The sequence below is a fragment of the Aethina tumida genome, chromosome 4 (genome assembly GCF_024364675.1).
Source record: "Aethina tumida isolate Nest 87 chromosome 4, icAetTumi1.1, whole genome shotgun sequence".
Taxonomy (NCBI): domain Eukaryota; kingdom Metazoa; phylum Arthropoda; class Insecta; order Coleoptera; family Nitidulidae; genus Aethina; species Aethina tumida.
Window position 1 is genome coordinate 10889016 of NC_065438.1, and position 18903 is coordinate 10907918.

At 35.7% G+C, this 18903-nt stretch overlaps 4 protein-coding genes across 10 annotated transcripts; 2 read left to right on the forward strand and 2 right to left on the reverse strand.

Annotated features, from left to right (window-relative positions):
* Window positions 1–48: 48 nt before the first annotated feature.
* Window positions 49–2742, reverse strand: LOC109594187 (aspartate aminotransferase, cytoplasmic). Its single transcript, XM_020009383.2, has 7 exons — window positions 2583–2742; window positions 2346–2527; window positions 1548–1656; window positions 845–1213; window positions 625–790; window positions 424–566; window positions 49–353 (listed from the first exon to the last, which is right to left on the reverse strand). Exons 1-7 carry the CDS (start codon window positions 2695–2697, stop codon window positions 205–207), a joined length of 1233 nt encoding a protein of 410 aa, XP_019864942.1. The 5' UTR covers window positions 2698–2742; the 3' UTR covers window positions 49–204.
* Window positions 2743–2782: 40 nt separating this feature from the next.
* On the forward strand, window positions 2783–4770 carry LOC109594189 (protein lifeguard 4-like). The gene is made up of 5 exons (XM_020009385.2): window positions 2783–3102; window positions 3173–3442; window positions 3684–3789; window positions 3849–4003; window positions 4059–4770. The coding sequence occupies exons 2-5, from the start codon at window positions 3189–3191 to the stop codon at window positions 4303–4305; spliced, it is 762 nt and encodes a 253-aa protein (XP_019864944.1). The 5' UTR covers window positions 2783–3102; window positions 3173–3188; the 3' UTR covers window positions 4306–4770.
* LOC109594188 (beta-1,3-galactosyltransferase brn) lies at window positions 4762–6358 on the reverse strand. The gene has a single exon (XM_020009384.2). It carries the CDS (start codon window positions 5959–5961, stop codon window positions 4879–4881), a length of 1083 nt encoding a protein of 360 aa, XP_019864943.1. The 5' UTR covers window positions 5962–6358; the 3' UTR covers window positions 4762–4878.
* A 188-nt stretch (window positions 6359–6546) lies between these two features.
* On the forward strand, window positions 6547–18891 carry LOC109594185 (retinoic acid receptor RXR). Of its 7 annotated transcripts, none has more exons than XM_049966682.1 (8): window positions 6547–6850; window positions 10946–10963; window positions 11109–11126; window positions 14969–15242; window positions 16096–16399; window positions 16747–16961; window positions 17020–17153; window positions 17214–18891. In XM_049966682.1, exons 1-8 carry the CDS (start codon window positions 6832–6834, stop codon window positions 17462–17464), a joined length of 1233 nt encoding a protein of 410 aa, XP_049822639.1. In that variant the 5' UTR covers window positions 6547–6831; the 3' UTR covers window positions 17465–18891. The 7 variants fall into 7 exon arrangements, with proteins under 7 accessions (XP_049822639.1, XP_049822640.1, XP_019864941.2 ...); XM_020009381.2 differs by lacking the exon at window positions 6547–6850 and adding an exon at window positions 10396–10681; XM_049966683.1 differs by lacking the exon at window positions 11109–11126.
* The last annotated feature ends 12 nt before the right edge of the window (window positions 18892–18903 follow it).

The window sequence follows — 18903 nt, forward strand, 5'->3', positions numbered from 1 at the left end:
ATATAGGACTTTCTTCGTAAAAAGGATTGAATCGAAGGGAAAATAAACTTGACATTTACACTTTAAATATATTGTAACTAAAAACGACAAATATAAAGGTGTAAATCACAATTTGTATATAAAATTTTAAACATTATATCAACAACATATCTTTATAAACGTATTATTGTGTAGAATATTATATTTATTTGTGTGTCAGTTCATTTACAATTTATGAGGCAAGGTTTTCAGAGTTTCGTTAATCGCCTTGGCAACATATGCTACATTTGCCGGAGTCAAACCGCACATACTGATCCTTCCCGACTTCAACATGTAGACATGATGATGTTTAACCATGTGCTCTGACTGAATCTCTGCAACAATTATTAACACATCAGACAAATCCACTTGGGCGACTGAAATAAGAATGTAGGAGTAGTTTACCATTTAATCCGGTGTAGGAGAACATGCCTATTTGGGTGGTGATGTGGCTCCAATCTCCAGGAGTCCCGATCTTTTCCAATTCCTCCCTCAGCCTCTTGCGCATTTCAATGATCCTTCCGGACATTGTGCGGATGTGCTCTTGCCTAATTTACAACACACACATTTCATAAAAATTGTCTGTGCACAGAAAAAATATATTACCATTGAGCGTAAAGTGCTTCGTTGCCAAGAACGTGAGCGACGATTTGTGCACCGTGATTCGGTGGATTCGAGTACATTCCTCTCACCACCAAAGTTATTTGCGATTTAACCTTTGGAATTTCGCTGGGGTTGTTCATTACAATTGTCAAGTTACCCACACGTTCATCTAGATCAAATAAACTCTTAGATAAAAGACACAAGTAAAACCGTGATCGCTTACTGTACAAGCCGAAGTTCTTGGCGAAACTCTGCGAACAAAAGATCTCGAATCCTTCCTGTACGAAATAGCGGACAGCCCACGCGTCAGTGTCCAAATTGCCGGAGGCAAAGCCCTGGTAAGCACTGTCGAAGAACGGGAACAACCTCCTCTCTCTGATCACCTCGGCGATTTGTTTCCATTGATCGTGCGTGGGATCACAGCCGGTCGGATTGTGGGCGCACGGATGCAGGATGATGGCGGAATTTTCGGGAGCGTTCCTCAAATCCTCGAGGAAACCGTCGATGTCCAGCTTGCGGTTAGCCGCGTCCCAGTAGCGGTATTCGCGCGCTTCTTGGAAGCCGGCATTCAAAAATACCAGCCTGTGATTTTCTGTTTGAACATAGAAATTAATACGATTAATAATTGATAACGTAGTTCGTTCATTTTTATCTGAGGTCATGCAACAACAAACAATTTTAGGTTTAATACAACATTCTCACTGTATAAATATAAATAGATACAACACAAACCGATAATTTCTGGTAGTAGTAAAAATAATGTGAAAAAAAATATTATGATTATATAAGAAACAATGCACAAGTTATAATTGAACTTGGAACTGATGTAATATCAAGGTTAAATATTTTTCATATAAGATGATTAATCTATTAGGATTTGTGGTTGAGATTGTTGCATTTACCCTCATATAAACTCTTCTATTTACCCCATGTTGGTTTGGAATAATAAAATACTTTGAGGCCCACGATTTTGGCGAGAAATTCTGCTCCCACCCTCAATGCACCGGTGCCTGATAAAGTTTGCACTCCAAATGCCTATAAAAAGATTAGAAAAAATGCAATGTTTTATAAATACTCGTTGTTTGGTGTATTGCCAAAGTTTATATTTTCTAGAAATATCAAAACAAACTTCTGATACTTAAACCTGACGACGTAAGTCGTTTACGTCTTTTTCTATGTAATTTTCAGATGTTATGGTTATTTTGGTTCACTGGCAACATTCTAGATTAGTATTATGTAATTGAAAACATTACATGCAATTTTATATTAAAAACGATGATTATGACATAATTATCTTGTTGATGGATTTAACTTTAACTAATATATTCATTTACGAAATTACATGTGATTGCTTTTTCATTTTAATTATGATTTAATATATCTGGAAGATTAAATATTACATTAAGTCCTTTAATTATTAAAATTATATTGGATTTTAGAAAATCAATATTTATTTAATTATCTTCTTTCAACAATACAATAATAGTTAATTAAATTACTTACTGTTGAAACACTAAGGAATCTTATTAGATTCCAAACATTAGTATCTTTATAATTATTATTGTCAACAACTGCATTTTTAAATTGAATCACTTGACAACAATTATATAAGATGTTTACAAAAGTTAAACTCAAAATCTTATCATCTAATAAAGTTTATTAAATCAGGTAAAATTATAATCTTATAAATCTTATCAAATCAAATTAAAATTTTTGAAACTCACCCTTCCTTCTTGAAGTGGCTTGCTGTCTTTCCCTAAAAGCATTTCTGTGGCCAACTTGGTGAAAGGCTCAAATCCAAGAACTGGCAAATACTCCTTGTTTAAAGCTGGATTTTCAGCCAGAGCTTTTTCAGCAATTCTAACAACTGGCAACACCCAAGGTTTGCCCTCGTCGGTCCGATAGGCTTGAAAAACAAACAGTTCAAATTTTTATTCAATTTTATGATTTGCAATAATTACCCCCAACACCAAGTGAGACTTTTTCTGGAAATTTATCTTCAGCAAAAGCCTTATTGAGGGCGAAGACCTCGATTGGTGGTCCCTCGATCACATTTGAGAACCAAGTTTGAGCCATTGTTGCTTCTACCACGAACCTTCAACAAATGTATCTAGTAGCCTGTGACCAAACCGTCTCTCTGTTTTGTTATGTGGATCTTACCGATAAATTTTCCAAATGTCACAAAGGTCAAAAGCATTTAAATGACTACATATGACCTACCACGATATAGTGTGAACGTTAAATTGTACGTCGTAACTGAATTAAATCTAAAAAGCTACTAAAGTGCACCAATCAATTTGAGTTATGCGAACTAATTTTAGTAGTTCATTTTTATAATATATTTGTTAAACGTCAAAAGTGTTCAAAATATAAACTTGGGCGTATACTGTTATTGTTTATGTTAATCTATTTGAATAAATTCGTCACTTTTAAGTTACATTCGTTTCCCAGCGCATAAGAAAATCACAAATATCTTAAAAAGTATGTTATAAAAGACATAATGCAAACATGTTATTAAATAAGAAATTAATTTTATAAAAACATGTTATAGATACAAAACTTCTATAATGTCGAAAGAGGCTGCACCTCATGAGTCAAACCACCAACTCGAAAAAGCCGAAAATCGGAGAGTGTGTCAATGTGCACATAGATATATATACATGTACAGTGTTCATAATGCCCCAAAGGCAATTCGTTTGGCCTTCCTTCGAAAAGTTTTTGGATTATTAATAACGCAACTTATTCTCACGTTTGCAGTCGTTGCAACGTTTACTCTCAATGAACAAGTTAAGATCTTATTACACTCTTTCTTAAAAAAATAGTAAGTATTACATTAATGATTAGGTCTGTACTTACATTGTTTTTTCTTAGTTGAATTGAAGAAAGAAACTAATTCAATATACAATTGTTATTGTCAGATGGGTATTTATAATAGTTTAAACCATATCCTGTTTTTCAAATTAGTGTCAATACCCTCTTATTTTTGTATGATTAGTGTTGTAAATAAATATTTTGTAATTTCAGTTAATTCATTAAATTAAACTTTATTTGTGTATTTTCAGCCCTGCCACAGTTTTAATTTTGTCTTCCATAAATTTGTTTATTCTAATTACTCTGTGCTTCTACAGAAAAAGAACTCCAATTAATTTTATCTTACTGATTATTTTTGTAAGTTGTTTTATGTATGTATAGTCAGTCCAATAAAATATAAACAATTAAAATTTCAGACAATTATTGATGCAGTGGCTTTAGGATTTATTGCCTTGTATTTTTCTGAAACAGTTACTATTGTCAAAGCCCTTATATTAACAGGAATAGTTGTCACGATCTTAACAGTCTTTACGTTTCAGTCGAAACGTGACTTTTCTGCTTATTATACAGCGTAAGTATTAAAAATTATCTTCTGTATTATTAATTGATTGTGTTTTATTTTTTAGGTTGTTTGCTGTTTTGGTAATTTTCTTCATTGGTGGATTCTTCATCGCAGCAGTTAAGTCTGAAGTTCTGGACACAATATATAGTGTGGTTGGTGCACTTCTCTTTTGCTTGTACATCATCATCGATTTGCAGATTATAATGAAAAAAATTTCCCCAGAAGAATATATTTTTGCCACTATTAGTTTATATATGGATATCCTTAATGTCTTTGTGTACATCTTACGTATATTCGCTTCGAATAGGTAGGGAAAGTGTTATACGGTATGTACTTAAATTTTATGACCTACACATACCGTATATTTACGTAATTTTCATTTAAAACTTAGCTGTGTGATAGTGATATGTGTAGTATTGTGTAGACCTACTATTTTAAATAAAAGAGATTTTAATTTTAGATTTAGAAATAATACAGTATTATATTAATAAATAATAATAATAAATAAATAAAAATACGGGTAAATTGAGGATGGAAATTTCAGGGAATACATCAAATCCATCCAGCCCTTTTATACATATATTGTGTGTAATTTTGTATGTGTTCATTTTCTCAAAGTATTCTATACTAATGTGATTTTCATTAACTAGTCCTATAAGATTAATATAATATATATATATATATAAATGTTTGTTCATGTCTTGTTGGAAATATATATGTTTGTATGCATGCATTTATGTATAATTAGTGAAAAGAATAAAACAATAATCACAAAAGATTTTTATTGAAATTATCACAATATTATATTGAATTCCAGCAACAACAAACAACATTCAAGTCATTGTCAGTCTTTTATAAACGAATATACTTAATTGATTAGAATTTCAAGCAAATCCCAAACTTTTTTGCTCAGTCCAAACAGTCAGCATCTCTATGTGATCTTTGTACCCATGACTTGCTATTACATATTGATAATTGTATTTTTCGTAATTTTTCTTATAGAAATAAAATTCAGGACAGTGAAAGGGTTCAATTTTCGTTTTGTATGCTAAAATTCCGACATAAATATCATCAAATCTGAAATGCTTTGTGTAAAAACTAGCATAATACATGTCCAGCAAAGCCTGAATGGATAATATATAAGCACCAGCTGTTACATAAGGAGGCCACTTATTATAAGGATATTCTTCCAGCGAAACATACCATTTACTCATGTAGTGCCTCAGTGGAGATGATTCAAATGTGTAACCTGTATATAGTCTAACATCATCATTCAAATTTAAGTCAACTTGTAATGGTTTCCTTATATGTAAAATTTTATTAACATTGCTAAGTGGATGTTGCAAATACTGAGGATAGTTTGTTGGATACCTTAAAAATCTGAGCACATTTTTGGTAGAGACATAATAATCATCATCCACAAACATGTAAAACTTGGAATTCCTGCAATAATTAACCGCCCAAGTAAATCCAGACATTGTTTTATAAGTGTTGTTGAAGTAACTGTCCACAAAATCAGCCTGAACTATGTCATTATGCTCTCCAGCTTCAGTGTCAATTTTCTGTTGCACTTCTTTTGATTTTTGCCAGCCCAACAGGAAAATCCGCCTGATTTCCACATCAGAAAATCTGCGTTCAAATCCCCAACTGCTCCTAATCGCCTTTCTATTAAGGAAGTTTTCTGGGGAGGACTTAATGATGTAAACCAGTCTCAAGTCGTGTATTAACTCGCACTGCATCGATGGCAAGTTATAAAACCGAAAGTTGTAGTGGTTAATAGCGGGAATTGTCGGCGTCTCATTGTGTTTTAACTGGAGCACCAACTCTTCTATATCGCCCTCGTACGGATAACGAAAATTGTCATCGAAGTCTTTTTCGAATAAATGCGTAAACACACCGAAAAACAGTAATGTGAGTGTAACGATTACGGTCACAAACAACAGTTTTTTGGGTCTCATAACTCTCATCGTGTACCGTACTAAATTAAAGCCATATCGACTTCATTTCGTCCATTTGTTATTTAATTAGGTTTATTGGATTATTTTCTGTGAATCTGATGAATAGTTAGGTTATGAGACACTTGAAATTTAAATTTCCGGATGACAGTAGTTCAAATATTCGTTTAATAATTTAAATAAATAAATAATAATATTAGTGTGATGTTCATTGATAATGTTGCACATTATGTGGCGAGTAAATTATCTATGCTATACGGTATAAACAAATGTTGTGGTTTACGTATATTTATATATTGTGGTTACTGAGAGAATATATTTAGTATACAGATTATTCTAATGAAATTAGATTTAGGAATTTTTAAAAGTTTAAATTTATAAAAAATTGAAAATTTTTTGAAAACAGAAATTGAAAAGCCCAACTTGCAAAAAAAAAAGAAAATTAATTTTAAAATTGCTTAAACGAATGAAATATGTGTTTTCAACTTGAACACAATAATGAAGAGATTCGAAAAGCCCACAGAAAAAAGTTTGGATAACAAAATCTAACTGTAAATTTTATGCCCGTGCGGTGGCGCCATCCAGCGCCGTGTCGCTTGAACCACGGTCCCGTTGCAGTTTGTTTATATCAAAAACCCATTAAAACCTCGTTAAATCAAACATATTTGACGCTTTTCCATCGAACTGAACGATTTCCCGAAGCCCGGACCGATCAACGACCACCACACGTGTTACCGTTTCACCGAAAACCGCGTAAATATGTCGTTATCCGGCCATGTTTACGGTCGTCGCGAAAGTAGGCTGTGCGGTGAATTTTAACGTTGTGTGTGAAAAACGGACGGTACATTAAATCGGTGCAGTTCAGGTGTCTCGATTTGCGTCATGGACTCAACGGACAGAGGTAGGTTTTTAATGTGGAGTGCGGCCCATTTTCGAACTCGGGGCCGTCGTCGTCGTCGTAAAGGGGCAATGGCAAAGTCAGGGTCGACCTATTTGGTTCACTGACCGTGTTTCCCGAACGATTTCATTTAATTATTTACTTTTATTATCATTTATTATCGCTTCGATATAATATTTCTTTTGTTTGGTTTGCTACATTTCGAATACGTTTCCAATAAGCATATTCATTTTTATCGTTCAAAATAGTTTTGGTAAAGTTGAAACTATAATAATATTTCGAAAGCGTTATTGCTGTTATTCTGGCAATATTTTTGATTAAACAATGTAATTGTTAAAAGGAATGTTGTGTTTGGGTACAGTGATCTGTAGCTTAATAGAAAGTCTTGAACTTGTTCCATGAAGGATGCAGGTGTCGCTTCGTTTTGTATACGAGGGAATGTCAGTGTGTTCTTCCTAAATTAAACCATTAAGTCCGACAGGCTTAATTGTTGTGGGTATAATTTTAATTTTAACTGTTTTAATACAAATATTTCTTATAAGATAACACATTTTGAAAAAAAATTAATTTATTTATTGTTAAATAAAAAGTAATGAACAGTTTTGGATTAATTGTTAGAATTTTGAACAAAAGTAATTAGTTTGTTTTTAATGAAATTATGCGGCTTTAAAATGTAATTGCAACAATTGATTTATTGTATTGTCGAAAATAAAACGTAATATGTCAAAGAACTTTTTAAAAAATAAAAGAATTTATTAATATCTAAATTTGAATCAATTTTGGAGTAAGATACGTGGATGTTTAAATTACCGTACACGGGTATACATTTACAATTGAAATGGTTCGCTCTCGTGACGAATCTCACATTGAAATGAACACAAAACACGATGATTAGTCGCTCGCCTTGAAAATCACCGTCACAGATCGAAGAACTACTACAACACACACACACACACACACACACTCAATTTTCTACCGTTTATGTGTTGCTCATCATCTCGCCAGGAACATTTTCCTTCCCTTCCCAAATAATCGATTGAGTGCAATTTTCGAATCGGACTGGGACTCGGTCAAGGTTGAACATGTCCAATTGAATAATAAAATTGATTAAGATGTTTTGGTTCAGTTTTAGTTTTCGCGTGAGAGATTAATAGTTGTTTCGAATCTGCCGTCCTTGTTCACTTCCTGATCGGATTCAGATTTGAATTGTTGAATTTTGTTATCCTTGTAAAACTGCGTATAATCTGAATAGTTTCAATACCGAACATGGATTTGAATAAAAGCAGAAGTGGATTAGACGCATAAAAGTAGTCGTCAAGTAAGGAACACGGAGAGAGGGAACCAGTTTGGGCCGGCAAGCATAATTGCGCCGTTTTATTCATCGTCAAGTTGTAAACAGCGCTTTAATAATGGTGAATCGGAGGTTCGGGTAAGCACAATAACGACGCGACAAGCAAAAGGAAAAAAGGGAACGCGGAGCGGAGCAGTTGGGAAGCAGAAGCGGCGCATATGACCCAGATGCGACGTCAGCCTTGACCTTGTCAAGTCCTGTTTTTCGCTCCGTGTCAAGGTCCAAAAGTTCCCGCGTCCCTCCCCCCATTCCCGTTGGAATCGATGCTCCATTTTTGCTAATTCCCGTTGTTTTATCAACGTTCGGTTTCCTGCATTCGGAAACGAATCAACGAATCGGTTGGCCTTGCATTTCGTCTCAAGGACATCGCCGAATTCCGGACTCGGATGACGTTTAGCATCGCTAATTTCGAACGTGCCTTTGTTTAAATCGACGTGCATATTTTCAACACAGTCCGCTTATTAAATATTAAAACAATTGTTGAGTAATACGTTGTGTTACGTCCTTGACTTATTTTCCGCAGTCCGGTCCTTGGATCGTCGTCTCGAACAACATGTTTGTTTGCACGTGTGAGAGAGGGTGAGAGTTTATCCCAGAAAAGCGGCCAGACGCACCCCCAGACCAAAATCGATCGATATTTGTTCGGCGACGCGGTTTTCCATCGAACCAAAACACCTGACATTCCGACATTCCTTTTTCCTCTCGATTGCTTTTACATGGACAATAACTGTTCACAAATATTCATTCAAACTGGACTATATTGAAGCACATACTTGATCATTTTTATGATTTTCATTTTATTTTTTATATAATAAAGCTGTTTATTACACTTCTGTAACCAAAAAATTTTTAAATTATTGAAATTATTATTTATAAGAAATATATATACATACAGTATATATATAAATATAACGATGTTAAGAAAAACGTAAAAATTTACTCAAAAAGGTAAAAAACTACTAAAATCTCAAAAATTCATTAAAACGTGAGAAATTACTAAAAACGTAAATTGACCTAATTCCATACGATCATTTTCTATACGATAAAATCCGTACGATCATTTTCCATACAATAAAAATCTGTACGATCAAAATCTATACGATCAATTTCCATACGATCAATATCCATACGATCAATTTCCATACGATCAAAATTCATGCGATCAATTTCCATACGATCAAAATCCATACGATCATTTTTCTTACGATTAAAATCCATACGATCAAAATTCATACGATCATTTTACATAGGATCAAATTCTATACGATCAATTTCCATACAATTAAAATCTATAGGATAAAATCCATACGATTAAATTCATACTGATTAAATTACATAGTTTCACTTTAATAACTTTATGGATTTTTATTTTTTTACTAATACTAATTTCCTGAAAAATCATTAAAAAAGTAAAAAATAATAAAAGTAGCCTAAGTTAGTCCTTATTGCTATTCAACTACCTGCCAATAAAAGTCCCGTCGAAATCGGTCCAGCCATTTCAAAGATTAGCCGTACTAATATTTATATTGTATTTATTTTTAATAATTACATTACAGTTTTTATTTTTGTCTAAATCAAAATATCTTCAGTATTTTCACTTTCTTCATTATCTTTACTATCTTTTCTATATTCACTACCACACTACATTCGCTATTTTTACTACATTCACTAATTTTACTATATTTACTACATTCACTATCTTTACTATATTCACTACATTCACTATATTCACTTCTTCATTTTCTTTATTATATTCACTATCTTCACTATATTCACTATCTTCATTATATTCACCATCTTCACTATATTTCTTAACTTGATTATAGAAAAGATACTTATAAGAACATTTTAAGTTTAAACCTGTATATGAATAAATTGTTTAATCTTGTGAAAAATAGTCACAATTTTGAATAATACGAAAATATATTTTCTGAACACTGCATATACTTTATTAATTGTTATATTCTTGTTTGAGGTAATTATGCAGTTTGTTAGTACCTTTTCCAGACAGGCGAGTATGAATTCGTTCGTAATAACTTCGATGGTCGGTTTAAAAGGGATGGTTCGAATTGGGAAGGCAAAAAGTAGGAAAAGAAAAAGGCAAAAAGCGTCCGTGGGACAGGTGGATCGGTTTAGGCGTGCGACGCAAAGATTGGCGTTCGCGGACGCTTGCCGCGTTCAGGCGTTCAGGCGTTTAGGCGTTCAGACGTCGCGCGACCGCCGATCCGAAAGCAGCCAGTCGAGTTTGCGGAGAAAATGCGCTGCCGACCGTTCCGTTCGTTTTCTGCGACACATTTGTGATCTGTGATTGATTTCGGTTGTGGTTTAGATAGTAGAGTGGTGCCGTTCTGTGACCGGCCACGGGAGGAAAATGATGAAAAAGGAGAAGCCGATGATGTCGGTGACGGCGATCATTCAGGGGGCGCAGGCACAGCACTGGGGCAGGACGTTGGCCGGGTTCGGGCCCCCGCACTTACCCCTAGGTTTGTCCACACCACCTTCACTTTTCCATTTGTTTTTGTGAACAAGCAAAAGTGGGTTAGTGTGTGCCATTTTAAAAATAGCCACTTTATCTCGCAGCCGTAAAAATCGGTTTTTAATCTGTCTCCTTGTCAGTTTCCTCAAATTCTCACTTTATTTTCCTTGTTCACGGCCCACTGAGTCGCAACTACATTGACTTTTTAACTAGTACTACTTTAATCAATTTTAATGCAAACTTACTTATGTTGGTATTTTTTTGTTTTAAGGATACCCCTATTCGAACGGTAAGTTTTCTGTTGAGAAGAGCTTTTTGTGTTCCGTCATTCGGTCATTTGGTCATTTCACGGCTTTTGTTGTTTGTCGCACATCCATATCTCCATTTTTGTGGGATCAATTGATTTTAATGAAAAGTTTTCTTTTGTTTTTAAGGGTATCCGTGCGCGAACGGTGAGTATTCCCTTTTTAATCCAGACTCACGCTTTCTGTGCTAATTTATTTATTTTTTAAACGACTTTGCACATATGTTGTTTTATATTTATAAGTTTGTTTGTCCATCGTGTCGACGAAAATTACAAAACTGGGTCACCATTCGACTATTCCTGCCTAAATCGATGACAACGGATTATAATTAACAATGTTTGTTTATATGAAATTCCGACGGGTGTTTTTTGCGATTTTCCTCGTTTCCACAAACCTGGCGCACCGCAACGATATTTGCGTTAGCCCGATGTCGGTTATCGCGTGTTTACGACGAGCATTGTTCGCATTATTTTTATCGTTTTGCGAAAGAAAAGTAAAATCCACGCAGCAGATGTTGTAAGCCAAGACTGCGATTCATTTTCGCCGACTGGCATTTGGCATTCGTCTAATTGGAGATTAATCACGGCCGGGACGCGGCAAGGGCACGTTTCCCAAATTTCGGAAGCTGCAGCGAAGAAGAACGGCGGGAAGAGAGGCGCAGAGAAGAGAAGAGAAGAGAAGAGAAGAGAAGAGAAGAGAAGAGAAGAGAAGAGAAGAGAAGAGAAGAGAAGCGAAGAGAGGAGAGGAGAGGAGAGGAGGAGGCGTGCGCGAGTCTCGGGCCCCGATTTCCTGGGAGCGTGAGGCCCCCGAAAGGAATGGCGCGCCGATGCAGGTTCTCACTCGGAATTGCAGTCCAAGGACACGTGGGTGCCCCGTTCGCACGCGGTACGCGACCTTGCGCCGCTCCGCGAATCGAAATCGATCCGAATTTTCGTGCGGGATTCGCTTTTCCCTCTCGGGGTTCCTCACTGGTTCACCACATCACCACATTGCCACATTCGCACATTACCTCTGTTTCTTTCAATAGAATCAATATGTTATTGTATCGAAAGCAAATTCTCTTCATGCCAAAATCGAAGGTCGAAAACCCAATGTGGAGTTTTTTTATTTATTAATTAATTGTAAATGTCAATAAACTTTACAAAACTATTCTCGCGTTGACCTTATAAAATGCACTGATCACTTCCTCCAAATTAATAGAAACACACCAAAAAAAGAAAGGTTTTATAACGCAAAAAATTATTAAAATGTGATTAATCACATCATATTAAAAATAACTTTCTCAAAGAATTAAAATATTAAATATTAATAAATCTGTCAAAAAATCTTATTGATGATTGATATTGATTTACGTAACTTATTCATTAAATATTTATGGAGAGAAAAAGTCATTATTATAGTATTTGAAATTTTGTAAATCATACTGATTGGAAAGTCTTTTTACCTTACTGAATTTTGAGAGAGATATCATCTATGACAAAGACAGAGTAAATTTGCAAACCTTTAGTGTCTCTGAAGTGCATAATGTTGTCTCCCTCAAAATTCAGTCAGATCAAATGTTTTTCGATTGGTATATAATTTGGCTCTAACCTTTCTAATTTGTTTTGAAAAACATGAACTTTTATTTATTTATTATTTTTAACGAAACTTTCTGTATATTTTTACTATTTTAAAATCTGCAAATAATTGTAAATAAAATATGTGTAGTATGTTTTATACTCAACAGTTTTTAAGTTAAAAATTTTGACAAATTGATGGCCTGACTAAAATGTCTGTGAAGTCAACAATTTTGATGACAAAAAATTCAATTTTACCACATATGTTAACTAAAGATTATTTTATATTAATATTCTTAAATTTTTAAATTTAATTGTAAAAACTTGAGTTCAGGTGGAAGTTATTATCCTACTGTATACCCTTTTAAATGTAATTCCATATAAATCAATATTTTTTCTGTTTCTCCATAAATTTCTAATGAATAACTTGATGTTCATTCTGTACACAAAATTTATGCTTAATGATCAGAAAGACTACACAATACAAAAAACTTTTCCTTGACTTGTCTTTAATTATTTGATTTTAGGTCTCTAAACAGATTATTTCCACTATTTAAAAAACATTGAGCATTGAAGGTTAAAAATTAAAATACTGTACTGAAACAATTTGACATTAACATCGGTAAAGTAGATTTCTAACTCTACGAACATACATATTCATAACAATTTTATAAAAATATAGTTTTGCATTCAATTTTCAATCACAAAAAAGATTAAAAATTATATATACTTGATTGTTTAAAATGTTTTTAAACAAACTCTTATACTTTAAAGTATGCCATTAGCACTAGCATTTCAATGCTTCTCATTTTTTTCTAATATTATGTTAACAGAAAATAAATTAAATAAATTTTATTTAAAGAAACAAATATTTTTTAAATCTGTAGAATTAGATTATAGAAATTGATTTGACAAAAATTGTGTGATTTAAATTAACTAATGTAATGTAGTAAAAATGGTTGAAAAACTTTGTGTGTGACATTGTCAGTAGGAGAATCATCGCTCAGAAAATTGACGGCGATTCACGCGCGCCGCACAAAATCTAATTACATCCTGTTTTAATCGGCTTCACCTTGATAATGACATCAACAATGGAACGCGGCGCAACCGAAGAAAGGCCTAGTTCAGCTCGGATTAGATTATTCTTACACCCGTCTCGTCCGCGACGCCCAATCGAATATCTCAATCAATAATTAAAAGTAGCAAATTGCGTGTTTGGATCCTCCGAAATCCATATTTCACCGGACCGGATTCGTCACTCCACAAACTAGTTTACAAACATTAACGACGCACCGAAAACAAAAGCGGAAAAGGCGAAAGGTGCGTTTCTCACAGCGAGCCCCGCGACTCTCCAGGAAGACATTAAACCAGTTCTGCTGCACGTGTAATTTTGATAATTACCCAAATGGTTTTTCGGGATGAGTCAATATTTTTTTGCGGCCGTTCCAACCTTGAACAAAAGTCGTCTGCAGGTCAAACCGGCGCAGGGCGCGAAACTATAATGTTTACGAATATGACCTACCTCATTTCCTCCGTCTAAATATAGGACCGCATTATTTTTAAACATTGACAACGTTTCGATCTCTGGAACTGGTCGCGACCGGTTCCCGCTCACGTTCATTATCGCTTGTTTGTCCGAGATCAGTTTTCATTCTCTCCGCAACGACGGGGACTCAAATCGGGGGAGGTTGGAGGTCACAATTCGCTCCTCTTATTTTTGTCGCCGTGTTTTATTTATATTTTTTTCCTTTCGATAACTGTTTCTGACGTTCCGCAATCGAGTCACTGACACATTTATCAATAGTCTGCGTCTTTTAAATATTTATCTGTGTTTTTTTAAATGAGGAATCCGAGTAAACATTTGCACAAGTTTCGCCAACAACAAACTTGTTTTATTGTCACTTTTTTTGTTTTTTGTTTCGTTTAATTATGTATAACACAAATATGTAATTTTCAACTTCAACTTCAACGAAAAAAAATACGTGACAAAAGGTGTGTGTGTGTGTGTGTGTAGTTTAATCCGACTTTTTAATGGTTTGTGTGTATAAAAAAGCGACATAAAAAAGCTTAATGGATTAAGTGAAAGGTTAACGTCAAGGACATTTTTTATGCGGCCATTAAACAATATCATCTCATCAATAACATGCTAGGAAAAAAAAACTGCAATCGCAAAAGCAGTATTGAAATAAACGATCACGCGGCAAATTATTTAAATGAGAGCGACGTTTGCAACAAAAACAATTATTGTTTGTTTTAATCGAAGGTCGTCCCCGCCAAAAATCACAAGGAACAACATGTCATGGGGGTTTTATCGCCAGAATTGGAACGAGGACGAAAAGGCCTTTTGCACTGTTTAATACGATAAATGCTTCGCACTAACAATTCCCCATAATTCCCCACATAGAGCATGTTTTGACGAAAACATTTTTCTAGGTCTGACGCTGGACCAGAACCTGTCGATGAGCCAGTTGGGACCGCAATCGCCGTTGGAGATGAAGCCCGACGCGTCGCAACTGGGCCAGTTCAGCCCCCAAGGACCGAACAGTCCCGGATCATTTTCGCTAGGCCATCCGAGTCTGCTGAGCCCCTCGCCCGGGGGCGGTCAGAAGCCGGCCGCCTATCCGCCCAACCATCCGCTCAGCGGCAGCAAGCACCTGTGCTCTATTTGCGGCGACAGGGCTAGCGGCAAGCACTACGGTGTTTACAGGTACGGCCACTTCAACAAGATCTTCCTCAGTTTGCGATGCATCACGGTGGCGTCCTTGGAAACGGCGGTGCGGCGGCTCATTACCACAAATGAATGTTGTTCTGCCCACCGTCCGTGAATCCTGCACGCGGAAAAAAATCCGCGATCGTTACGTGTGTTACGTAAACCTCGTGAATCCGAGGGGTGCAACATTGGGAACAGGTGGCGACTGCTGCACACACTTTTTGGCATCTCTAGCGTTAGAAGGTCAAACTATTGGATTGTTATTTAAATATGCACAACAACAGGTGTCCGTTCCTTTGGAAGATCCGCAACAAATTCGTTTTACCATTACGTACCACCTTGAAGAACGCAATCCATGCTAAATCTGTGTTTACTCTAACAATTAAATTAATTAGAAAATGTCTTCATTAAGTAGTGTGGTTGGCACGTGCGCAATCGACGACCTTGGTTAGTCAGTCGCGGTCGCCGTTTTACATAATCGCGACAAAGGAAAAAAGTCGCCGACACACGCTTATGCTAATTTCAAGTGCGCTTCCTCGACTCCACATGCGTGTCTTTGCCCACGCACACCTCACAATCAGATCGCATCGAAAATATTATTAATTCCGAAACCGAACAATCGCAGTGAAAACATGTGAATCTGCGACGTGGGGCAGCGTTTATAAATACGCACGCTTCGTTCTCTAATTTCGCGAGATCAAAGCGGACCAGAAATAGTTCACTAAGTCAAGTTCTAGCTCAGGATTCTCACCTGGTTCGGCACACCGTTTGCGCCAACGACACACGATGCATTTCGCGAACCCAACATTTAATTTACTCTCTGTTAATTGATTATTTAAATTGTTCGCAGCTGCGAGGGATGCAAGGGATTCTTCAAAAGGACCGTACGAAAGGACCTGTCGTACGCGTGTCGCGAGGAAAAGAACTGCATAATAGACAAAAGACAAAGAAACAGATGCCAGTATTGCAGATACCAGAAATGCCTCACCATGGGCATGAAAAGGGAGGCCGTGCAAGAGGAACGGCAACGGACGAAGGATCGGGACACGTCGGAGGTGGAGTCCACCTCCAACATGCAAACGGACATGCCGATCGAACGGCTCCTCGAAGCCGAAAAACGGGTCGAGTGCAACGATCCGATCGTACCGTATGAGGTACGAAACATTTCACCGAAAACAACCTAACAAATTTATTCTAGATCGTAAATCAGCGAGAGAACGTATTTGTGCATTCGAGCCGTGTTGTGCAAGTGTGGCCGCCGATTTAATTTTAGAAGTCATAAAAGTGATTTAAAATAATCAAAAGACAAGGTCGGTGGTGCATTGACGCTCTGGAACGCGCAAACACGTTGCACATGCTAATTGAACAAACATGCTTTTTTTATTGGGATTTCGAACCGGGAATTATTCATGTGCGTCTCAAATAATCTTATTTGTTTCTTTGTTTTTTCTTTCTTTCTTTATATTTTTTGACTAATTGAGTTCAACTAATTTCTGTTTAGTCGCAGGGAAATAATATTTGTCAGGCGACCAACAAGCAACTGTTGCAGCTGGTAGAATGGGCAAAGCTAATACCTCATTTCACGTCGTTGCCGGTTTCCGATCAGGTGCTATTGCTGAGAGCCGGATGGAACGAGCTGCTCATCGCCGCCTTTTCGCACCGCAGCATCCAAGCTCAAGACGGCATAGTGCTGGCCACCGGACTCACCGTCAACAAGTAAAAAAAATTCTCTTAGAAGACACACAGTTCCTTTACACTCATCTTTTTGTTACAGACAAACCGCTCATTCGGTGGGCGTGGGCGCCATCTACGACAGAGTGCTGAGCGAGCTCGTGAACAAGATGAAGGAAATGAAGATGGACAAAACGGAACTGGGATGTCTTCGTGCGATCATCCTCTTCAATCCAGGTAAAGCACAACATTAACAAGCACATGACATAAATCTAAAATGTCGCTACATAATTTTAGACGTACGAGGTTTGAAATCGACGCCGGAAGTGGAGATCCTGCGCGAGAAGATCTACGCGGTCCTCGAAGAGTACACGCGGACCACGCATCCCAACGAGCCCGGACGTTTCGCGAAACTGCTGCTCCGTCTGCCCGCCCTCCGGTCGATCGGCCTCAAGTGTCTCGAGCATCTGTTCTTCTTCCGCATCATCGGCGAGACCAACATTGACACCTTCCTCACCGACATGCTCGATAACCAGAACGACGCATAAGGATTGGCGAGCCGGCTAGCGGGTTTTATGAAGGAATGCCCCGCTTGACGAGTTCCAAACCGAGAACTAAAGAATGAAGGGTACAAAAATAGGAAGGTGCATTTCTTGATAAAACCCAATTGAATCCCGGGACATATTCTGTCTTTCCCTAATTTTAATATTTGCAGAACTGTGATTTATAATATTTATGAAATTATGAGGTGTATTAATCTATTTTTCGTTTTTAGTTAAAAAAAAATCGGATGACGGTATTATTAGCTATATTTTAACTATATTTTTTATTGCGGAAAGACTTTATAACATAATTTTTGCTGTTTTTTATGTAAATTCTATTTATTTAACTTATGTAGGTCATAGGTAAAGTTTAGTTTTTTACTTATTTTTATCTGTTTAAGTTTGATCGAGCTTTTTTCCCATTTCCCGCTGATGAATAGCAATCAACTACATAACAAATAATTAAATGAGATGGGAAAAATGATTCGAAAGCAATTAGGGTAGATCTCAGTCTTTGAAACTCATCTTAAAACCACGGAAAAGAGTCTATTTAATGAATAGAATAGAAGAATCATTGTTATGGATGACGGTACTGATTCTGTGGAATCAGCAATAAGTGTGTTGGTACTCAAAAATGATTATTTTTTATGTATGTATTGTGTATATAAAAATATTTATCAAAAAACTAATATCATTACAAGTATAATAATACTATTCTTATTAAAAAATATTAGAGCTTTAGTGGAAATTTATCAATAAAAAATGATATTTAGAATGTTGAAAAGTCTCAAGCAAGTTTATCTGGGCAATATTTTTGAATGTGTACCAAAGTTAAACTATTATTTTATACAGACCGTGTTACTTATATTCGATATTTTATTTACTCTGGTTGTTGAAAGTAATGACAAGATTATCTTGAAAGCATTTCAAGTAAAACTTACAATTAAGTTAGATCGTGATGGAAAAGTGCCTGGACTGCTTTTCTATATATTTTTAGCCTTATTTATTATTACTCCTAATATTTGTTAAGCTCAAAATATTATTTTTGTAAAATCTTTCGTCAACCTCTAAGTGGAAACTCGTTTTGAATTAATTAGATGTAAGTTATAAGGAAAGGTTTATTGTATTGATTTCATTTTTGGGCAGCTTGAAACCGTGTAAATAAATACAGATTTAACATTCCACATGCAAAACGAAAAAATGGCGAGAAGAGAAGAACCATTGGCCTATAGAATTGTTGTGTATGTATATTATACAAATCTATGGATGTTTTAGATTATGTTTGTGTATATCTAACTAACTGTTCAAGTTTGAAGAATTTTAATTGTTAAATAATCATGATTTATAGTTTAATAGTTACGTCGAGTATTCTATATGTACAGCAAACGATGAATTGTCAAATTTTAATGGTTTAATAAATTACTTTCCTCTTTTATTCGTTTTTT

What these genes read in the sequence shown, in the direction of transcription:
- LOC109594189 (XM_020009385.2), top strand. Translation starts at nt 3,189, where the DNA reads ATGTCGAAAGAGGCTGCACCTCATGAGTCAAACCACCAACTCGAAAAA. An exon ending in TTATCTTACTGATTATTTTT is followed by an intron (nt 3,790 to 3,848) that starts GTAAGTTGTTTT and finishes TTAAAATTTCAG; the next exon opens with ACAATTATTGATGCAGTGGC. An exon ending in TTTTCTGCTTATTATACAGC is followed by an intron (nt 4,004 to 4,058) that starts GTAAGTATTAAA and finishes TTTATTTTTTAG; the next exon opens with GTTGTTTGCTGTTTTGGTAA.
- LOC109594187 (XM_020009383.2), bottom strand. Translation starts at nt 2,697, where the DNA reads ATGGCTCAAACTTGGTTCTCAAATGTGATCGAGGGACCACCAATCGAG. An exon ending in AGCCACTTCAAGAAGGAAGG is followed by an intron (nt 1,657 to 2,345) that starts GTGAGTTTCAAA and finishes ATCTTTTTATAG; the next exon opens with GCATTTGGAGTGCAAACTTT. An exon ending in CAAGAACTTCGGCTTGTACA is followed by an intron (nt 791 to 844) that starts GTAAGCGATCAC and finishes TATTTGATCTAG; the next exon opens with ATGAACGTGTGGGTAACTTG.
- LOC109594185 (XM_020009381.2), top strand. Translation starts at nt 10,570, where the DNA reads ATGATGAAAAAGGAGAAGCCGATGATGTCGGTGACGGCGATCATTCAG. An exon ending in ATCCGATCGTACCGTATGAG is followed by an intron (nt 16,400 to 16,746) that starts GTACGAAACATT and finishes ATTTCTGTTTAG; the next exon opens with TCGCAGGGAAATAATATTTG. An exon ending in ACCGGACTCACCGTCAACAA is followed by an intron (nt 16,962 to 17,019) that starts GTAAAAAAAATT and finishes TTTTTGTTACAG; the next exon opens with ACAAACCGCTCATTCGGTGG.
- LOC109594188 (XM_020009384.2), bottom strand. Translation starts at nt 5,961, where the DNA reads ATGAGAGTTATGAGACCCAAAAAACTGTTGTTTGTGACCGTAATCGTT.